A 22225-nucleotide genomic window follows, 5' to 3' on the forward strand; every position below is an offset into this window, starting at 1 on the left:
CAAACACAGATGCAATATCCCAAAATATTCCAAAATCAATGACATGTTATTGCACATTCTATAACCAGTAACGTTAAGACATCTGTTTAGCAACTCACTCTTGACCAGTTAAGTTTGAAAATCCTCCGTGTGGTCACACGACAGATTGGCACAGTAGGTCAGCTTCGTACATCAAACAATTCAGACTGAGGCTTGCTTGTTTTGATAAGTATATATAATTTTTCTTTGTTACTCTACTTCAGACTGGTACTGGCAAAACATACCCTACGAGACCTTTGTACCAGGGCGGTAACTCTTTCGAACTATCCCGCAGCCCCTGCAGGTTTCGACCCCCGCTGATTGACTGCTCATTGAGGAACGCGTGGAACAACACACGCCACTGACACGGGCCTATCGTCGACAAATTGACGGACGAGGGTGCAGTGCTTGCCTGCTTGCTTAAAGGATTATGCGTCTACCCACCGGCAGCAACATTTCATATGCTTATTACATACGCGACTAGGCCTTTAAACTGATTGCCTAAAATATAACACATTCTTGTAGGTATATTTTAGGTAGGCCCAGAGCATTTTAGCCGACACCCAAACAACAAACTTGTCTTTCTGCACATACCTTTCTACTAACACATTGTAACCGAGATGATCTGTCGTAACGCGTGGAAGGGCGGCGCGCGCGCAGGCGTGAGTCGTGCGGAGGCTGCGCACGCGACGCTCGTGTCTTAGCGAAGTGTAGCATGTGGTGTGTGTGGTTCCTAGCTTGCGTGAGCACGGCGATCGCCAGTGTCGTTGATATCAATGGTGAGTTTAAACTGCTTAAAATATGTTTGAGTAGTTCTGTAAGTATTTTGGGAAAATAAAACGGGGGTGTAAAGATATATTTTTTTAAAGTACCTTCTTCATTTATTATTTTGCGGAAAATGCAAGACAATAGTAAAAGAAATGGAGAGGGTCCAGCACTGGGAAATCTAAATAGCATGAATCATAGAAAAACTTCGTATGGACATAGGTATGATATACCTACTTACACTTACGGACATAGTTTGGATATCTAGCCTGAAACCATCCCTGAAACAGTTAAAATGGCATCAGTTCTTGAGTATCCCTCTTATGTAATTTTTTTTAAATCTACTAATCGCGCTCTTAATATTATTTTTTATCGTAATAATTTATAAACAAAACATATTAATCATTTACATTTACATACTTTTGTTTATGCATTTACTGCAAATCTAGGACAAAATTTAAAAAAAAAAGTACTTACGAATGTAATAAAAACTACGAAAGACTAGGCGTTTCGGTCGAAAGATTTTAGCCTTCCTATGGGCAAATAAAAAAAAATATATATTTATTGCTGTCACCAATTAGGGTGCATGGTCGAAAAACTTTGGCCTGCCCTACGGGCAAAAAAAATCTGTAACGAAACAGCAAAGAAAAAGTGCGCGAAATGCGGTAGTCGCTTATTTATGCGCCATATTTTTTTTAAGGTAACTCGAACTTACGAAATGATTAACATATTAAGAAATAACTAGTAAGTATTTAGTAATTTGTTATGAGACTAAGATGCTTGTCTTCTCAAGCCCCTTCGAATCACAGGTAAATAAGTACCAACCAAAAGTGACCATCAAATTGTGCTTTAGCGGTCAAGGTGGTCAATGGTTGCCATTATAACCATAGGTCTACAAGTAATTGTTCCAAGTTAGGATTACCACGAGTGACTTGCATATTAATATTGCCCAATCAATAGGCCTACTGATTATTATTGATCTTATGATTGCCTTTGGATCATTGATTTTATGATTATCTCCCATTCCTTTAAAAAACGCGGTTTATTTGGTCATCTTTTTTCGCTTGATCTGTAATAACCAGACCAGGTGCCTCCCGCTGTTTTTTACTGGATTACAACCTACAGATAGATCAAATATACTAGTTAAGTCTAGCTCGTGATGAAGTAGACTTTTCAGCAACTATATTTATTTATTTATTTACTAGAAGGAGAATCAACAGCTGTAACAAAGGGATAACAATTCTATATGATATAGTAAGCCAATTATAGATTCTCACGGGTAGAAACTGAAAAAGTAACAGACAACTTAGGATCACTAACAAGCACCTACTAAGATACTAAGTTTATCATGTCATTATCATGCATCTGACTGTCCCATTGGTCTATGCGAGTGAAGGAATATAGGAATGCACCAGTGTCTGCGCAAATGCTTGTGCACTATCATATGTCCTGAGCAGCTGACTGATCTACTTAATTAGGTGTATGAGAACAGTCGCCGTGCCGGGAATCGGATAGGAGGACATCTTTACATCATCATCATGCCTGCCTAATTTTAGCTTCCCTAAAATAGCACCTATGTAGCTATGCCTACGTCTCGAAGTTTTATGGAACCATGAAGATTTTACTCATTATATGAATCTATCTGCTTCCAGACACGGTGTTCGCGACGCTGCCGCCCCTATACGGGCTGGACGAGTGGTCGCAGTGTCAGCGCGATGGTGATGTTTACTGCATCGTGGACGCCGCGCTCTACTCCCCACGACCCTCGCCTGCCATGATGCTGCTGCAGGTATGTATCTACGACCCTTGGAGTTGAAGTGGAAAGAGAAATAAAAAACCATTCTGAGCATTCATTAGTGGATTTCTATGTCAGTCAGTGCTTACTGATAGTTCTGGCTTCCGGGGGTGGGCATCTACTATGGGGTGCACCACGTGCCTAGTCTGGAATTGTATTCGAATTTATCGAAATTAGGCAATGGCTAGGGCCGCATTTATCTCTTCTATGTATTGTTAACTATTGTTTTATAGGTGGAATAAAAGCTCCTTACGCGCCTTTGATTTTAATGCTGAATGTTTAATAACCCGCTATCGTTAATTAAGTCTTTATAAGATATCTGAAAGTTTTAACGATGGTACCTAAGTTTGCAGACCTGGTACGCAATGAAATGAGCCATTTTATTATGGAAATTACACAAAAATTGCTACGTAAGTAAATAAAATAAATTATAATAAATGTTGAATGAATAAGCTCGTTAACCTAAATCTGTGCCTACGACTAGAATGCGTGTGTTTTGTAAACAATACCTCAAGGCAAACTACTTTAGGAATCCACTCTTAAGCTTACTTACAAAACAATATATGGTAACTTTTGTTCACAATAAAATTAAATAAAATGCACAATTAATAGTTAACATCACAGCATATTACATTAGGTACATGTCAATTTCGAATCTACATACATTAAGTACATGTATGTAGCTTCGAAATTAATTACAATCTTATATTTTCTGAAAATGTCCTTGTAAAGCACTGGTTAGACTGGATTCTGGAAGCCGACTTCAACGTAGTTGGGAAAAAGGCTCGGAGGATGATGATGATGAAAATGCCGTGAAAATCTATTTATATGTAAATGAATCTGAAATCCTATATCCCTTGGTCACGCCATCACGCTTAATCAGGTAGACCAATTAAACTGAAAATTATAGGGGAGGTAGCACAGACCCGGGAGAAGGACGTAGGATACTTTTTGTCACCATCCGGCTTGTTTAAATATAAGAAAACTATGTAAACCCACACTTCAAAGTAGAATGTTCAATTCATCGGACGTAAAAACTTTAGTTCTTAATAATTTTAATATTTAATTTCATAACTTTAGTTATGATTGAACACCTTGGCCTAGACTGTTTACTGTTCTATTACCTATATTATTAAGTTTATAACTTGTATCATTGTTCAGTAAATATTTAATAAGTAATATAATTGAAGGCTTGTTTGAGGGTTACATTTACTTTACATATTACATTTTCATATCAGTTTTAATATCCTTAATGTCTTTGAAAATGTTTCGCATTGTAGAAACTACTTGAAACTGTGTAAGCAAGGATTATTTGGGGTCCAGGCGTTTAAAAGAACGAAAAAGGTGGATCATGTCAAGAATTTCGTGAACTTGTTAAAACTAAATAAAATAACTCGAAGAATTCTAGTCTAGTAAATAGGAAGACACGTATAAATGTTGACGGATATAAAACACAACACATAAATAGAACGAAAAATGCAATATTCCATACCGCATCTCATCTCTTGCCTCTTAACAAGTCTAATACAGGCCTACAATACAATATGTAGGTATCATGTATCGACTGCAGAATGCATGTCAGTGGAGTTTCCTCAGATTGCGACAAACTTATCTAATGATGTATTCCCTGCACGTCGATGTGCGAGGCTTGCAAGAATTATACAATTGATGTAACACTTAGAGCGTGTAACCAACAGGAAGGGTCATCAGCACATACCTGTGTGAAAATGTTACCAGGGACTGAAATAATGCGATTAATAGTGATAGCACACGAAAAAAGAAAACTAGCATAGCTAAACTTGATGAAGTCGTGGTAGCCTAGTGAGCTTAATAAACATCTCAAGTATGAGTGTTAGGATTTTATTCCAAGGTTTAATCTAAGTATACATATCTTGGACAACAACAACTGATTAAAAGGTGAAGGAAAACATTTCTATGAACCTGGACTATAAGATCTGGAATCAGCAACAAGCATTGAACAAGCTAAGATCCGCTGTGTGATGTGTGAGAACAAGCCTGTGCCCACTAGTGGGACGAATAAAAGGCTGATGATAAAGTTAGGTGGTCTCGTAGCTTTGGCAGATTGAAAGGCTCGGAAATGTCTTCTCCAGTTGTTTAAATTGTCTAAGTTGTAAAATATTCTATAGTATAAAGTGATATAACCTATTGTGGTTCTTGGCTATGTAAGTAGCGCTTCGTTAGTATGGGTGACAGCACTCCTGGGTTACCTACTTTAAGTAGACATTATCGGCCACCGAACCCGCGAAACGTTCACAGTTTTCTCTTTTGTCACTTTTCGGTAGTTTCTTTTTTATATAGTGTCTACAAACGTTGTTCTTATACACTTAGATCCTTGAAAGTTATTGTATTTTATGTACAAAAAATAAATGGATTGGTTGACTTCTAGTTTTACCGTGTCCTGTTGGAATGCTCAACTCAACGTTCCCGAATGAAAAAATATAATTATTGTTTTTTTTGGCATTCTTCCACGGTTCTGATTTTGCCGTATGAGTTTTAAATTGCTAAAGCCTTTTAGCGTACCACACAACCAAAAGAATTCACTGATCTGTACTATCAGAATGAAGTTCATTTGTGCTATTTCCTTGCTTTACCTAAATTCAGAATCTTCCGAGCGCACAGTCAACAGCCTTTTTACGGATAAAGATTTGAGCGTTAATCACCATGTTTGCTCAAGACGAAGCTTAGCATATTTATTTTTAAAGATTGACTACTATTTCAATCAAGCTTACGATAAACTCGCAAGCAATAAGATATCAAAATATTATGGTGGAATTTTAATTGACGAAATCACATTTCGCAGTTTGTGTTTGTTTCGACAAATGTAAATGCGTTGCAAAGGTCGAGATTGTGTACACAGCGGGTTTACTATTTCATTCACCAGTTTGGCAACTAAACCAGTTCTATCACAAGATATTTGCCATTTAGATCAGTTCTCACCGCTTTATTAGATGGGAACCAGACTTTTAGAATTGTTCCTATGAGCAATGATTCATTTACAATAACAAAAGTGGTATACAGTTCGTGAATTCGATGAAAATGATGTCGATTTTGCGGTGTTTTTAACCAACTTCTTAAAAAAAGGAGAAGGTTCTTAACATAGCTAGCTAAAGGGCATTAGAATAGATGACACGGCCGGCAAGTCTTATGTTTGAAAGGGAAATTAGAAGCACAAAATAAAGTTGTATCGAACTGTGCATCTTCTAATTGTGAGGTCAACCACCTTTAAATGCATTAATAGAAAGAACTTTAAGCTTATGAATTAGCATGAAGTTGGTGTTATTGTTTACTTCTTTGTATAAATAAATAATAATAATTATTAAAATTTAATATCTTCTCACATCTTCACACATCAAATAGTTGTTAAGATTTTCACGCAGTGATTTTGATAGCAAGAACTGAACCAACGAAGCATATAATTTTATAGCTTTTTACTCTAAGTAAATAACCCAAAAAATATGCAGTTATTATAACAAAATAATGACCAAGCATATTCTATATTTCGTAAGCATGTCCTTTTCGCTAATGAAAGTAAAGCTTGTTTGGGTTCACCAGTGTAAAGTGTCGACACTCAAGGTCGCGGGTTCGATGCTGCGTTGATGCGTTTGTTAACATGTGGTTGAGCCGTGAATAATTCTGTTAAGTTTGTTACTTTGAACCGTGGGTCAGTGAAGTAATGGATTGCTGATCATGGGTTTGTAACGTAAGAGGAAAATAATTGGAATGTATTGTCGTAATATTATAAATAAGACATAGAGCCAGTCTGACAACAGGTGCTCAAAACTGATTCAACTTTATCCAAATTGTTGCATAGACTACAGATTATTTAGTGTTTGCCTACATTGACTATACTAAGTATGTGGACTATATTATAATTACCCCACTAGATCCCCTTAATTTTACCCAAATCAAATTCATTCAATGACCCGTTAGCGTTAGCTCCGTTTATATACGCCTAAGTATGGTTCCCCAGGCACATGATTTTGCTTCTTCTGTTTAATTAGACAAATTTTTTTTTTTAATAACTAAGCACATATTTAAATAGCTTTACTTCGAGCATTATCTTTGATTGACCCTTGACTGAAGTTCTTTGTATACCTAATTAACCTATTCTCTTTGGCTTTCAGGACTACTCAGCGCAGAAACTGAAGCACTACAACAGGACACTCATCCACCGAGGAGTGTGCGTCTCTCGCTGTGGACAGCAGAACCAGACGTCCGGGTGGCAGGACGCGGCGCAAGCCTGTGTCAACAGCAGCGTCCAGCAGTATGGACTGGAGGTATGACTGACGGACAGTATACACGATGTTCCACCGAGGAGTGCGTCTCTCGCTGTGGACAGCAGAACCAGACGTCCGGGTGGCAGGACGCGGCGCAAGCCTGTGTCAACAGCAGCGTCCAGCAGTATGGACTGGAGGTATGACTGACGGACAGTATACACGATGTTCCACCGAGGAGTGTGCGTCTCGCTGTGGACAGCAGAACCAGACGTCCGGGTGGCAGGACGCGGCGCAAGCCTGTGTCAACAGCAGCGTCCAGCAGTATGGACTGGAGGTATGACTGACGGACAGTATACACGATGTTCCACCGAGGAGTGCGTCTCTCGCTGTGGACAGCAGAACCAGACGTCCGGGTGGCAGGACGCGGCGCAAGCCTGTGTCAACAGCAGCGTCCAGCAGTATGGACTGGAGGTATGACTGACGGACAGTATACACGATGTTCCACCGAGGAGTGTGCGTCTCTCGCTGTGGACAGCAGAACCAGACGTCCGGGTGGCAGGACGCGGCGCAAGCCTGTGTCAACAGCAGCGTCCAGCAGTATGGACTGGAGGTATGACTGACGGACAGTATACACGATGTTCAGACGTCCAGACGACTTGAAGTATGATTGACGGACAGTATGCACAACTTAGCTTTATCCTAGGCCCTGTCAAGGGCTTAGGTAAATATGAATCATGACTACAACTAGACGTCATCATCCTCCGAGCCTTTTTCCCAAACTACGTTGGGGTCGGCTTCCAGTCTAACCGGATGTAGCTGAGTACCAGTGCTTTACAAGGAGCGACTGCCCTATCTGACCTCCTCAACCCAGTTACCCGGGCAACCCAATACCCCTTGGTTAGAATGGTGTCAGACTTACTGGCTTCTGACTACCCGTAACGACTGCCAAGGATGTTCAATGACAGCCGGGACCTACAGTTTAACGTGCCATCCGAAACACAGTCATTGGCGTCTAAGATATACTTAGAAAGTACATACAAACTTAGAAAAGTTGCATTGGTACTTGCCTGACCTGGAATCGAACCCGCGCCCTCATACTCGAGAGGTTGGTTCTTTGCCCACTAGGCCACCACGACTTTTTTCTACAACTACAACTAGACGTCTTTCCATAATATTCTTCCTCAGGGCTAGGGTACAGCATATTTTTTATCTATGTCGATGTAAGTGGTTTATCGTTAAATTGAGATTTTGCATGATTTTGATAATAATGAGGATCATGGCTCAGGGTTTAATTGCTTCCTGACTTTCAGTTTTTAAATATACAAAACCTTCCTTCAAATATTTAATCATCATGTCAAAATACTCATAAATCAAGATTGTATAATTAATTTATATTCCATTTGGTAACAGATTTATGTATCAGAAAGCTGCATAACAAACGGTGAGGTTCACACATAATTATGTTAACTAGAATACCTTAAATTAAGTCTAGATCTTAGACATAAGTCAAAAGTGAAAGGACTTGAGAGAGTGGAATGATAAAGAAGCTAAACTGCTTTCAAAATTGTTGAATTAATTATGTTTTTTGTTGTTAATTATTATTATTTCAGAACTAAATCTGTATTTATATTTACAACATATAAAGGTTACGCGATATTTGAACATCATAATAAGGTAGTAAAATTATTTATTATACCAAAACGCGTTTATGTTTAACGTGTCGCGTAGCTTACCTTTTTCCCGGGACATAAAAGTGTGATTCTCTTGCCCTTATTCCATTTAATTATTTTCAGCTATTATGTCATCTTTCACAAAATCTATCCTACGTTTCATGTTTCCCCAAAATATTATAGGTACTCGTTCCACCAGCCTATTTCCACATCTCTTGTAAACCTACCAACTAACTTGCTCTCTGTATCATCATGTTATGTTTTCCGCAGGCTGTAGTGGAATCAGTAGGTTACTGCAGCGTGGCCGGCGCCGGGTCGGGCGGGCTGGGCCCGGCGCGGTCGCTGGGCGTGCTGGCCACGATCCTGGCGGCGCTGGCGTGTCTGGCCACTGCTGTGCACGTGCTCGGCGACCGCTGCGCTAAGGCTCACTGTAAATATTAACAATTTCATATTATTTGACCTCTTTTAAGATAGTTCTTGAAGGCCCTCTGGTGGTTTAGCAATGATTTGATTAATTGACGCAGGAACGCAGGTGGTAGTGCTATAAGCTTATGCTAAACATTAACCCTGGGTTTAGAACGCAGACGGCCATTAAAGGAGCTCGGATGCGTTGATATCAGTAAGGATATCAAACGGAAAATGTTTAGAAATTAATTATGTTTTTGTTAAATACCTCGGTACGTTCATACTAATAATAAAAACGCAGAAATTAAAGTCAAGGACAGCAAAAAATTAGCTGCGGTACTGTTAAAAAAAGTTACGACAGCCCTAGAATACGAAGGATTCCAAAAGAATCATGTGGGTTTCATATCAGTGAGAGTCTGACACTTCCTCGCGTTGCTAACCCACCCAAAAGGGGAGAACAATAAAAGGCACACTAAATTGGCTAACCACAAATAATTTAATCTTAAGGTTTACTGTATATAGGCAACAGGTATTTGCTGGCATTCTCCCTGAAGCGTAACTTCGACATCCTCACGTACGACCGCAGCAAGCCTCGCACTGACGACCGTATGAAAGACGTCGCCTGCATCGAAGGAATCAGGTAAGCGCTATTTTGGATTATATTATGTTTCGTTCTAATTTAAATTCTATATAATATAACGCCCACCGGGGTTTAGTAAAAGCTGCATTCAATTCAGAAAATTCTAAAACTCATAATCAGTATTCAATCAAGTTGAAAAACGTATGTTTCAGGTTCCTAGGGATGCAGTGCGTGATATTCTCTCACGTGATGCTGATGTACATCTACTCGTACATCGATAACCCACAGTTTGTTGAGAGGGTAATTACTTTGCGCATAAAACTATCTCATTTTCTATGGTTATTTTTCTCTAAGCTTAGCATGCGAGTAGCAAGTTTTGTATTAATGTTTCTCTTGTTTTCTGCTCGGTCAGCAATCTCACTATTATTCCCATTTTCAGTACACATATTTCTACAAATTCAATTTCTCATATTATATTATTTTTTGTAACTCTTAAAAAAATGAACGGCGAGATTTAATCAAAGTAGGACGCGCCGGCTCGAGTCCAATGCTAGCATCGGTGGAATCCCTCCAACTCTTTCAGAATTGAAACTGTATTTACTGCTAAATCGTTTGCTATTCCAGATGTACGACAACTTCACATGGCAGACGGTGCTGAACTCGCCGCTGTGGCTGCAGGCGTTCTTCGCGATGTCGGGCTTCCTCACCGCCTACGCCACGCTCATCTCCTCGCCCACTAAGCCCATCACCTTCTATAAGTGCTTGATGTCTATACTTAATCGGTGGATCAGGTTAGTTCCTGCTTGAGATGGATTATCGAGTTTGATTCCATAATCTCCTTCATTGAATCAATTGATTGATCTCCCTCTTATTAAGCTGCTTCTCTTGTTATAAAACTGGCACAACTCATTGACAATAGTATAACCTCTGGTGATTCAGAAGCAGTTTAGGGGAAGAATAAGGTATACAGAATTCCTAGTCTCGGTTTAAGATTCTACAAATCTCCTGTAACACCAGCTTCAGAACGAATTCCCCGTACAGAATTGATTTACAACACGTGTCAGACATTCATTAAACTTTTTTGCAATAACACCAAAATTATCTTTCTTCCAGACTGACACCCCTAGCAGTGTTCGCGCTCTGGTTCACCGTGGCGTGGTTCCCCCTGCTGGGCGCGGGTCCGCAGTGGGGCTGGCTGGTGACGCGCGAGGCGCAGGACTGCTCGGAGCGCTGGTGGTACCACGCGCTCTATGTGCACAATCATCTGCCTACTGGCAAGTTCTGTATGGGACATACTTGGTGAGTTGCCCTTACTTTACGGATTATGGGGTCTTTGAGACGCACCTACCATCCATTGTATCTATTTGAATATTGTTTTTCTGCGATAAAAAGTTTACAAGAGTGTTTACAACTATATTACGTTTTCAATTGCTGTTTCTATGATAATTACTGTGATTGATATTCGTTATATAACGTTATTATTAACTGTAAATAAATAAATAACTGTTCACTTGATATTGAAAGAAACCAATATTATTTAAAGCGTCCTAACACTAATTCCTTCTGATTCACCAAGAAGGTTCATTATTTCAATGCAATGCTTTTAAATAGAAGTGTTCATTATCACAAGTAGATCAACCTCATGTCTGGTATAATTAGTATAGATTATGACGACTAGCTTTAATCACGTAGAAACTAGAATGATGATCAAAAATAACTCAACACCTCCTTGAAATTTTGCTCGTTTCATTATATTAGAGTCTTCTCGGTTCACCACAGGTACTTAGCAGCAGACATGCAACTCCACATCATCGGCGTCTTCCTCCTGCTGGTCCTGATGCGGTACCGCCGCGCCACAGTGCCGGTGCTGCTGCTACTGGTGGTCGGATCCTCAGTGACAGCCGGGCTGGTGGTCTACTTCAACGATCTCACGCCCATTGTCACCGCGCAGACTCCTGAGTAAGTGGGCTGATTATAAGGGCTTAGGATATTTTTCAAAATTGTATAGTTATTTAGATTAGGATGGTTTATTAGGATTTATTTTGGATGGAGTAGATTTTATCGCGATTTTACGCGGTAGGTTAGATTTGTAGTTAAATGGACGGTCGTTCTTGGCCTCCACAAGTGCCTAATATATCGACCAACAAAAGACTTTAAGAGCTTTAATTCGTTTCATGATGTTATTAACTATTTCAATTCTCTATTTCAAGACTCGTCAATCCGTGATCAAGTTTGTATAATTTTAGAGACAGTTTACATTTTAAATCATATTATTTAGATTTTATTTTGATATTTTTATGTATCCTGTCATGAGTGACAGGATCCCAAATCCCAAACATAATCTTCAATGTCCACTTCTCAGAGTCCTCCGCACGATGTTCGCTGGCTCCAAGATCCTGACGCTCCTGTACCTGCCGTGCTGGATGAACCTGCCGGGTTACGTGGGCGGCATCGCCACTGCCTTCATACTCTACCACAACAATGTTAAAGGCGATATCAAGCTTAAGGATAGCAAGGTGAGCAGACCATTTGACAATTTATTTCATCTTTATGCAACAGTATTACAAAGACGGACTTAATGATATAGGCATTCTCTTCTGTCAACCCTAGGGTGATGCAGAGATAATATTGTAAGATTTAGGTCTCTGTTACGATGGGAAATCTATTTTCCGGTATTCATTTTTGTAAAACAAAACCGAAATATTGTGATCGTGCCGAAGATTTTTCTACTTACCGTAAGCATACTGTTTTCATTTGTTTGTTTCTTGAACTTCGATTAAATAATTAGATAAAAAAATGTGCCTAATTTAATTTTGGATTGAAAATGATAGTCAAAAATCCCTACTCGTCAATTTGCTGTCTCTCAAGATGATCATCCATATACAACTTTAACATACTACAACTTTTCCTCAAAATGATTTCTACAATACTGAGAAATTCAAAACCCAAAATTCTCCATATCTATTCCAGTGGTTCAACATCCTGTTCCATTCGTCCCTCCTACTGGGCAGCTGTGTCCTCCTCTGTGGCACTGTGTTCCTGTCGGACAGCTCCCCGTCCGCGTGGGCCAGCGCGGTGTACGCGGCGCTGGACAGGCCTTTAGTGGCTGTCTTCTTCTCTGTCTTCATGCTCGGCTGCTTCTCTAGGTGTCATTGTGAGTATTGCTCGGGAAGAACAAAATGACGAGTGGAGATGCCATAATGCAATAATGTCTGTTTGTTTCTTTAGAAAAAAAGCAAATATAAGTTTTTGACTTCTACAGTAATTGTCGCAAGATTTAATAGTGCATTTAATTTTGAACACCACCTATAATGGTTTCTGCGCGACTCGCTCCACTCTTTGTCTTCTTCCTATTAATACTCGCATATTAGTATTGTAAATACCTACTGATGATAATAGCGCAGGTTTTGCTCACAATACAATTTTTCAAAAGTAACTGTTCCACTTGTTTCACCTATTGGTCTACTCAAAATACCTATACATAACAATGTCTTATCTAAGCTACTATTTTATTTTTTCTGTCTTTTCTTGTTCTACTTTCATTTTTTTAGGCCTATATAATAATTTTTCGTTCTTTCTAAAAGAAATTAAGTTGAAAGTCAAAACGTTCATCTTCTTCTTACAGCCCTACTCCGTGACGCGCTAGAATGGCGTGGTTTCCACATCCTGGGCCGGCTGTCATACTGCGTGTTCCTGGTGCACTTCATCGTACTGCGCCTCACGCTCGCCGCCAACACGCAGCTCGGACACGCCACACCGCTCAACATGGTGAGACTATCATCTGCCTAGCCTTTATCAATGTTTCTGACGTCGACGTCCAGATTTACCACGTACCAACATAGTTTTTTTAGCTGAACATCAGTATCTCTGAGTTAGGACATAAAACGTTCTGAGTAACACAGTAGGTATCACTTGGTAAGTGTAGGTTCTGAGGCTAATTCTGACTACTTCTAGTGATTGTAAAAACTTTACAATGCAACCTTAGTAGATCAAAATCAAGTACACCTTGTCAATTGATTAGAGCCTAACCAACTGGTTTAAATTAATACTAAGTACTCGTAATTATTGTAAAAGCTTAACATTGTAACCTATCTTCAAACCAAATACGGCTAGTGCATCTTCACTCTTGACAATTTACCAAAGTTTGTTCACGAGTTTTTCAAATTAATACTACTTGATTATTCCTATGAACCTTCCAAAAAGATAAGCAGATTTTGTAATATTTATTTCTAAAGCCACACATTTCCTTCCAGATATCCCTCCTAATAACATCATCAGTACTCAGCTACGTAGTATCAGTACCGCTGTGCCTGTTAGTAGAACTGCCCCTCATCCAGCTATGGAAGGCAGCCACGGACCCCGACGGATCTGAGAGAAGACCATCCATAGACCCTACTGACAAACGAGTGGACCTCGCCAGTAATACTAGGAATGAGGCTTGATGATGATGAAAAGGTGGTTGATGATGATGTAATTAAGGTATGTATGGTGATGACAACTAAAGTTGATCGAGTACCTGAAGTGCTTAGTATACTTGTAGAAATTAAAGCCTTTTGTATATATTAGTGTAAGAAAGTTTTTGTACTCATAGACATAACTGTAGATTGTCTAGTAGCTAGCTTTGTACTTTGTACCATTGTAAATATTATTGTTAAGGATGATAAAGTTTTTGTAAAGATTGACGCAGAGTAAGAATGCAAATGAGATTAAGTTGTTACGTTCTAATCATAAATTCGTGGTTACTCAATATATACTCCTATATTCTTAAACAAATAAACGACAGTAATGATATTGATACGAATAATGAACATGAACTGATAAGAATAATGGATAAATGAACAGACACAAATAAATTGTGATGTGAGGTCCGGGACACGAAGTTTTCCAAGATAAAGTGATTCAAGTACTTAGAACAGAACGGATGTAAAGGAATCGTTAGATTTTAAATGTTTTTATATTAAAAATGTTTATTTTGTATAAGAGACTTAATAAAGAAACTATATTTTTTATTGAATGGTTTTATTTTGATACTTAACTATGTACAAGTAAAAAATCCTAATCTAAATCTTTAAGATTATATTCAGTAAACTACCCAATTTGCTAATCACTAATACCATATATACAAAGTAACCTTCTTAACACATTACCCGTAAATCCATCCTAAGTTTGTCTGAAATTATCACTTTTAGCGACACCTCGCCTATTGTGCCAACCTTTGTAGCTTGCTTTTCCAATAACATAAGTATTATGTTTTCTTCTGTACCTGGTTGAAGGTAATCTTTCACTTGGTTTCGCTAACTGGATCGCACGAGCCTTTTTCTTATAAAACCATTTTCATTCGTAACTTCATCAAGTATTTTAGAAGCTAGCTTATCAGTCTTTCCTACTATATGATCATCTTTGTCAACCAAGGATTCTTTCTTATCCTTTTTGATAGTTTTTTGTCCGTAGAACAATTCCTTAACCACGTTATTGAAAGGAGATTCTACTAATATGCAGAAGATGACTGCTGCTGTCATAGACACGATTATCACTTTTACAATGCACAGGGCCTGGAAAACAAATAAATAAACATTCGTCAATATTATCATACAAAATATGAAGCCACTAAAGGTCAGAGGTCAAATTTTTGACATTGATTACGTAAGCGATACAAATAGATAACGTTTGAGTAATAAGTCGATGTTTTACATGGAAGTAAAACATTTATTATGTCCACAAAAAAAGGAGTACCTGTACTAACAAACATTTAGACAAACATGACCAAAACAGTTCACATAGGTGAACAATTGAAATGTAAAACACAGTCAAAGCAGAGTGCCAGGTGACCGAGAGCGATGTCTTAGATAGAGCGAAGTGGAGTAAAAATATTAGGAAAGCTGACCTCACCATGTGGGATACATAGCAGGAAAGAGAGAGGAAGTCAGAGTCCTTTCAACTCCATAAGTAAGATATACTAACCATTATCCACAAAGAGGTTCTGTAGACGGTGGTGACGGCTGCCACGTTGTTCCTGGCGAAGCCGATGTGCAGGAGGTACGCGCTGAAGGACAGGCGACTCGGGATGGTCCAGCCACGCCATGACACTATCGGTCGGTACAGATCTGAAATATAATATTCGCAAGTAAGATAGGGTGCTAGACAAGAGGTAAGAGACAATTAATGTAAATTCATAGATTTCCAGGTTTTGATAACTTATAACTTAGTTTCTTTGCATTGATATAAATTATGAGATAGTGAAATCCACTTCGGCTATACCGGACTCTAGCCTTAACTAATTGAATATACTTACGCAAAAGCACTATGGATCTATTGCTGCAGGTACCCATCTCGAAGATAAGTATAATCTTTTGCATAATTCTAAGAAAATATACACACTAAAATTGACAAAATAAGGTGTACTACATACCTTCAAATTGAATAACAACTCCAACAAGAATAGTCCCGATGATGATGCTGAAGACTGGCTTCATGAAGGCAGCGAACATAACGTCGATGAACAGCGTTGGAGGTGGCGAGTGAGTGTAGTATAGACTGCCCGTCAAGCAGCAAAGACAACCCATCGGGAATAGAGTCCAGAAGAAGTACCGGTATTTCTAGAAGAGGAGAATAATGTTATGAGAGAAGTCCGAGTCAAATTTATGAATACTACGCGTCATCATCATCTTCCGAGCCTTTTTCCCAACTATGTCCTGGCTTCCAGTCTAACCGGAAGCAGCTGAGTACCAGTGTTTTGCAAGGAGCGACTGCCCTATCTGACCTCCTCAAACCCAGTTACCCGGGTAACCCATTACCCCTTTGTTAGAGTGGTGTCAGACTCTATCTTCTTCCCTTAACGACTGCCAAAGATGTTCAGTCAAAGACAGTCGAGAACTACAGTTTAACGTGTCATTCGAAACACAGTCATTATGAAGACTACACGTACAAGTAAGTATAATATTACCCTACATACTGCTTCATACATTATGCTTCATACTTATTCATACATTTTTGAACGAATTAAATTTTATTGATGGACATTAAGTTCTTAATATTTTTTGTTAATTACCTAACCAAGGTCAGAATACGAAGTTACAATTATAGTTCTTGATGTTTGCAGTACATCCTTATTTTTTATCTGTAATTTGGTTTAAAGCATGTTGAACTTATAATATAAAAATCTTTTACCCTGAAACTCGTAGGATCGCCTCCAGCCTTCTGCCAGGCATAGACCATGTAACCCATAGACATTCCGACGACGTAACCGATGAGGTTGGTGTGCCCTCTCTTGTAGATATAGTCGAACACAGGATTTTCCATGAAGATTTTTACTAAAAACCTGAAAGCGAAGAATAATAACATTTTATACAAGACCCTAGTCCGGAAATTTTATTTATGTACATAGATTTGTGTCATTAGTTATCAAAGCGTATTGACAAATACGAGTCGCTGTTTCCTTTCAAAGGTCACTGTTTGTTTGGTTGAAATAATCAAGCAATAAAAGTGAAGGTAATAAATCCAAAATATAACAAAGATTCCAACAAACTTACTCTGGATAAACGACCAGCACACCATCCAGCTTTTGGCGGTAAGTATGGTATCCTGGAATGACTGCCCCTGCTACAAACAGCAGGCTCAGGGTCACCTTCCTGGCTCGAGGAGTGCGACACGCTAGGAATACCACGAGAGCCGTGCAGTACAGCTGCAGGTCTGCTGCTAAATACCTGGTGAATTCCAGAAAGAATAGATGATAAAACAATAGTTCAATGTCTGCAATAAACTGGTCGTCGGAATAAGGATCTGAAAATTTAAAAGGTCAAGAAAACCATAACCAAGACTATGTTAAGGTTTCAAAATCACTATCGTTTGTATTTTGAAGAAAACAACTAAGAACTTACCACGCATGAACCATGCATTCAGAATCTGTATAGTAGTTATTGATGTACAAGATATGCCTCCACCAGTTGCGACGACAATCGATAATTTCGTTACCGACCATTTTCTAAAAGTTAAATAAAGTTTATTAAAACTAGAAGTAAAAATAGAAAAGAAGAAAATAATTGCTTGATACTTGCCTGCCAATTTGGTCCTGATGCCAATCGTCCAAACCAAGTTACTGTTAATCCTAAAGCTAGAGCATACGATAAAGTCAACCTGCAATCAATGATATAGATATAAGATAACATCTTTGAAACACTCGCTTCAAGGCCACCGACCTTTATTAATGAAGCACAAATAAATAATTACGATAGGTATACTTTGCTAGCACAAACAAATAAGCTACGAAGTTGTTTTGATATTAAATTAACAATCAGTTTACATGTTTACTACAAAACACAGGGTTAGTTAAAAAATTTAATTTCTTGTAAATCTCTTATATGTTACTGCTCCATCTTTTCTAATACATACCTTAACCATCTAATTGAAATCTGTTGTGGCAACATTTTCCACGACAGTGTATGCTTCTCTGAAGCAAGCATTAAATGGTACACTAGTAGAAACGATGAGATCATCAGAAACGTCTGCATTATCACTGTCCCGTTCAATAGTATGTGAACAACTTTATACATGAACAACTGTAATAAAAATAGTTGAAATTCAATTTTTCATCAACTTTAAAACTCTTATTAATAATTGCTCTAGCTTTCATCAACGACTTTGCTCGAATCTTGTGGTAACTACTCCACGCACCCTAGTTAAAAGTAGCTTGTAGCTTTCTTCAGATAATACTAAAATAATTGATTAAACCGGTCCATTATGATCCGAGATTTCAAGCAAACAAATTAACAAAACTTCAGTTTTATTTCGTACTTACGTTTTCAATATATTCAGGATTTTCAACAAATCGCAGATCCAGTATAAGAGCGTGTCCTCCAATTGTGAGGAGCACATTTATAACCCTGTAACATTTGTTTTTATTACTCTTTGTTTTTACTTGTTTATATTATATAACTATGATTTATTTTATTATATCTTACCTGATACCGTGAAGTCCTTTCAGTCCTAATGGACGAGGTTCTTTCCTTTCAGTTGCTGGAGCTACCAGTTTCTCCCAATTCCGAAATATTGAAAAGCAATAGAGATATCTTAGAGCTGAAAAGAACGCTGAAGAATTATATTCGAAGAAAAGTTGTTACTAAGACATTCCTTAAAAACTTATATAATGTAGCAACTTGGATCGAAGATGCCTATTCTTCATTCTATAACATGGATTTAGGTAAGAAAAAAATTGTACCTTATAATTAATTACAGTCTCATTTTTTTCTCATTTTATCAGGTTTAGTAAATACTGCATATATTAAAATATATTAGGGGAAACCTCGCAAATTAACCAGTTTCGTTTGCGTAAGTAATACAGACATTTCAATTAATTATAATATACCTACCACCATTCGTTGTTTTCTTCTCAAAATAGTAATCGCAAAAGCTTGCGATGATGTTAACAACCAATATAGCAGCGCAGATCCCTGCGACAGTTATTTCTAGATTGTCTAACGGCTTGCTTTTCTCGGGTTTGGAACAATCGAAGCCTTCTAACACTCTTCCTCGTAATTTATAGTTATTATAAAGGGATTCGTTGGCGCATGCTTCAAGGGCCGATCTCAGGTCCTCTTTAGAATTTTCGTAAAACTTTTTACATGTTTTTGTGACACATATACCGTGACGTAGAAGTGTTCGGTTGTAATGTGTAGGCCTATGTGCTGCGTATTCCTAGAAAAAATAAATATTTACAATGTGTAACCTAGTTTATATTATATTTTATATTTACCTACTTATTGCAACAAGTTAACCCGCATTTTTATTTGTAGGTACAATAAGAGCAATAAACAAACAGTCGTTTTGTGGAGTAAAACGTTTACACTATAAAATTGCTATATTTATTTCGAGCATACTTTGTATTGAAAGCAATTACAGTTACCTGCGCCAATGATCTTGATCTTGCAAATTGTCAAGTGTCAAGGCTATCCGCAAAGTCGGGGAAGTCTTTATTCATTTTTTGATTCAAGTTAATTTTAGGGTTTAAATGTAAATACGTAAGTGTAAGTAACTTTTGAACTGTATTTATGTCAATTTTCATTAATGACTTTGATAACCCAAGTTTAATTTTGTAGTTATTAAGGTAGGTAAAAAGTTTTTGATGGGGTCAAAAGTAGCACCAAATTGTTCGTGTAATATGTTTATGTTGTTATTGCGTCGACAGATTTTTTTCCTTTGTTCTTTGGCTGAACACGCTTCCACGATATATTCAAAAAGCTCGCTTGATGGAATTATTTATTATTTATTTATTTGACGCACTAGGTATATGCTAACGAGGTAGTATAGTAGAACCCGTCCTACTGAAAAATTTTAAACTACAATTTAGTTTATGGAACGATTTGTTTTTGTCTCGACACCTTTTCACAGCTTTATTTAATAAAATTTGTGTTAGCACCCAACTCAACTGATAATGTACATATAGAGCTACATATTAGTAAATAAATACTATAACACCCAGACATTCATCACACAAATGTCGAATGTGTGTACCGGAAATCGAACCCGGGACCTCTGGTTCGGCAGTCAGGCACCGACTATTGCGCCACCAAGGTCGTGGTTAAAGTAAAATTATTGAAAACATTGCTTTTCGAAGCTTTCCGAAGATAAACTTACTTGTATCATAGTCAACAGCGGGCTTGGTTCATCGGAGACTAATAGTGTTTCTGTCATGCAGTACAGACCCTCACGGTCTTGGAGACACTCCTCGTAGTTGTCCAGGTGGAACAGGGGAGGCATGCGGGCCAGGTCCGACTCTAGGAAATATTAACATATATACCATTAATGACTTCAGACAAGGCGAACGACATTCTTCTAAAAGCTCTGATCTCCATAAAAAGACTTTAAATATTTCGGTAGTTTACCTTACTATAAAAATCTGACAGCAAACATAATTTAAAAAAATGGTGTTTTTAAGTAAGGCCAGCGGTTTCACCCGCGTCCCGTGGAAACCTCTCCACGAACCCGGATAAAAAGTAGCCCATAGTCTACCTCGATAAATGGGCTACAATAATAATATTACAATAATATTAGATATAGATTAAGCTTCGCTTCCTAAATTCATCTACATTTTTTGTTTTATGATCACAAAAATTGTGTACGGAAGTAAACCTTTTTATTCCTCAAGTACGAAATGTTTCATAAATATTAATTTGTATCCATAATCACAATCTTTGGCTAGTTAATATGTTAATTGATTTTTTTCTGATCTAACGTGCTTCGTCATATTACGCAAATATATTATGACGATATTATTCGACTATGTTCACTGACCTACGGGTAACCAGTTACAATTTTTTTTATCACGTCCATGGACTTGTACAATTTAATTTTTTGTATGTAAGGCCTATGAGTTTTTGTACCATTTGTACGTATTACTAAGCTTTGATAGTGTAATTAATCAGTATAGTAAATACATGCTAGACAGAGAGTAGGTAATATCTTATCTGCAAACGATGGACTATACCTAGACATAACAGTGTTGATTAATTGTTCTAACTGGGAATTATGGTTATCTGCTTTCCATAATAAATACTTGTACCTATTTGCGTAGTAATTTAACTACTTACAGCCAGTTTCTTCGTCAAAAGTAAAAGCCAAAATAATGTCATAAAGTAAAAGGAACGGTCAAATTCGTTTTTTCAAGGCTAAAGTAACAGCATAACTGATATATAAAATCGTGAAAAAACTAATTTGACCGTTACTTTTACTTTATAACATTACTTTTGATGAAGAAACTGGCTGTTAAAGGTAAGAATCCTCGAAGAGAGTCAGCAAACTCCAGCGGGGCCCATTAGGGCCAAAGCCTGCCGGGACTACGGGATTGTTCGAAAGAGTTACCTCGGCCCTTTTACACAAAGGACTCAAGAAGGAATATGGTGGGTTTTAGTCAGTAATAGTCCTAGAGCCTGACTTTTTAAAGTTACGAGGGGGACAAAAGTGGCTCCTAATGGTTCATGTAGGTAGATAATATTATACACGTTTGCCAGTTCTATTACTTGTACTCAGGTGGATTTTATTTAAATTAAATTTAAATATTTTTAGAAAGTCATATCAAAATTTTCTATCATTTGTTTACTAACATAAAACACTTTAAGTAAAATATTTTGATTAAAGAAGGAAAGCAGTTTGGGGACTATCTTTTGGGTAATCTGAAAACTAAGACTCGCGATGCTGAAAGCGCGCGAATAGTTGCATTAGTATTCGGTTTGCTTGCTGAATTAGAAGAACTTGCGGTATTGTTTCCAGATATAAAAAGCTTTTTACAAGAGTCCTAAGAATGAGCGCGAATCAAATTATTTGATGTAAGTAGAAGCTGCATTTTAGTTGTAAGTTTTGTTGGAAAAAAAAAATAAAGATCAAAATCAAATTAATGTGTTCTATAGAATTCGGCATAAGAAATAAGCTTTTAACTGACTTAACTATTCATAAAACCTTAAATTCATAATTTACTGATCACCATTTAGTCTGTTAAAAAAACTGTCGAAATCATGAAAAAAAAAAGAATTTTGGGAGACATTCAAAACTCTGGAATTAAAATACACCTACCATTTAGCTCGTATATAACAGCTGCGGTAGTATGAAGCAAAACAACTAAAACTATATATTTCGTCAACATTTTGAATTAAATCAATATCACACTAACTGTCAAAAACACGACATGAGCTTATAGACGCTCGCGATAAACTATTGAAGGAAATTTAATCATAAACAAACTACTTAATGAACTTCCATGTAGCCG

The 22225-nt window shown here is 37.7% G+C and overlaps 2 protein-coding genes across 3 annotated transcripts; one reads left to right on the forward strand and one right to left on the reverse strand.

The window, feature by feature from the left end:
• The first annotated feature begins 643 nt into the window (after nucleotides 1-643).
• On the forward strand, nucleotides 644-14454 carry LOC110379980 (nose resistant to fluoxetine protein 6). 2 transcript variants are annotated; one of them, XM_064038299.1, is made up of 13 exons: nucleotides 644-797; nucleotides 2436-2572; nucleotides 6724-6876; nucleotides 8757-8916; nucleotides 9414-9531; nucleotides 9684-9771; nucleotides 10096-10262; nucleotides 10585-10770; nucleotides 11251-11430; nucleotides 11834-11987; nucleotides 12442-12625; nucleotides 13097-13239; nucleotides 13725-14454. In XM_064038299.1, the coding sequence occupies exons 1-13, from the start codon at nucleotides 734-736 to the stop codon at nucleotides 13911-13913; spliced, it is 1923 nt and encodes a 640-aa protein (XP_063894369.1). In that variant the 5' UTR covers nucleotides 644-733; the 3' UTR covers nucleotides 13914-14454. The 2 variants fall into 2 exon arrangements, with proteins under 2 accessions (XP_063894369.1, XP_063894370.1); XM_064038300.1 differs by lacking the exons at nucleotides 644-797; nucleotides 2436-2572; nucleotides 6724-6876 and adding an exon at nucleotides 6945-7426.
• An 18-nt stretch (nucleotides 14455-14472) lies between these two features.
• Nucleotides 14473-22199, reverse strand: LOC110379965 (nose resistant to fluoxetine protein 6). Its single transcript, XM_064038298.1, has 13 exons — nucleotides 22033-22199; nucleotides 20101-20240; nucleotides 18837-19161; nucleotides 18429-18543; nucleotides 18266-18350; nucleotides 17860-18026; nucleotides 17526-17604; nucleotides 17349-17452; nucleotides 17001-17174; nucleotides 16639-16789; nucleotides 15881-16067; nucleotides 15433-15575; nucleotides 14473-15023 (listed from the first exon to the last, which is right to left on the reverse strand). The coding sequence occupies exons 1-13, from the start codon at nucleotides 22100-22102 to the stop codon at nucleotides 14766-14768; spliced, it is 1998 nt and encodes a 665-aa protein (XP_063894368.1). The 5' UTR covers nucleotides 22103-22199; the 3' UTR covers nucleotides 14473-14765.
• Nucleotides 22200-22225: the final 26 nt, after the last annotated feature.

Source organism: Helicoverpa armigera, chromosome 15 (genome assembly GCF_030705265.1).
Source record: "Helicoverpa armigera isolate CAAS_96S chromosome 15, ASM3070526v1, whole genome shotgun sequence".
Lineage (NCBI taxonomy): Eukaryota > Metazoa > Arthropoda > Insecta > Lepidoptera > Noctuidae > Helicoverpa > Helicoverpa armigera.

What these genes read in the sequence shown, in the direction of transcription:
- LOC110379980 (XM_064038299.1), top strand. Translation starts at nt 734, where the DNA reads ATGTGGTGTGTGTGGTTCCTAGCTTGCGTGAGCACGGCGATCGCCAGT. An exon ending in CAGTGTCGTTGATATCAATG is followed by an intron (nt 798 to 2,435) that starts GTGAGTTTAAAC and finishes ATCTGCTTCCAG; the next exon opens with ACACGGTGTTCGCGACGCTG. An exon ending in ATACTTAATCGGTGGATCAG is followed by an intron (nt 10,263 to 10,584) that starts GTTAGTTCCTGC and finishes TCTTTCTTCCAG; the next exon opens with ACTGACACCCCTAGCAGTGT.
- LOC110379965 (XM_064038298.1), bottom strand. Translation starts at nt 22,102, where the DNA reads ATGTTGACGAAATATATAGTTTTAGTTGTTTTGCTTCATACTACCGCA. An exon ending in TGTTATATACGAGCTAAATG is followed by an intron (nt 20,241 to 22,032) that starts GTAGGTGTATTT and finishes AATATTTCCTAG; the next exon opens with AGTCGGACCTGGCCCGCATG. An exon ending in AAAGGACTTCACGGTATCAG is followed by an intron (nt 18,351 to 18,428) that starts GTAAGATATAAT and finishes CAAATGTTACAG; the next exon opens with GGTTATAAATGTGCTCCTCA.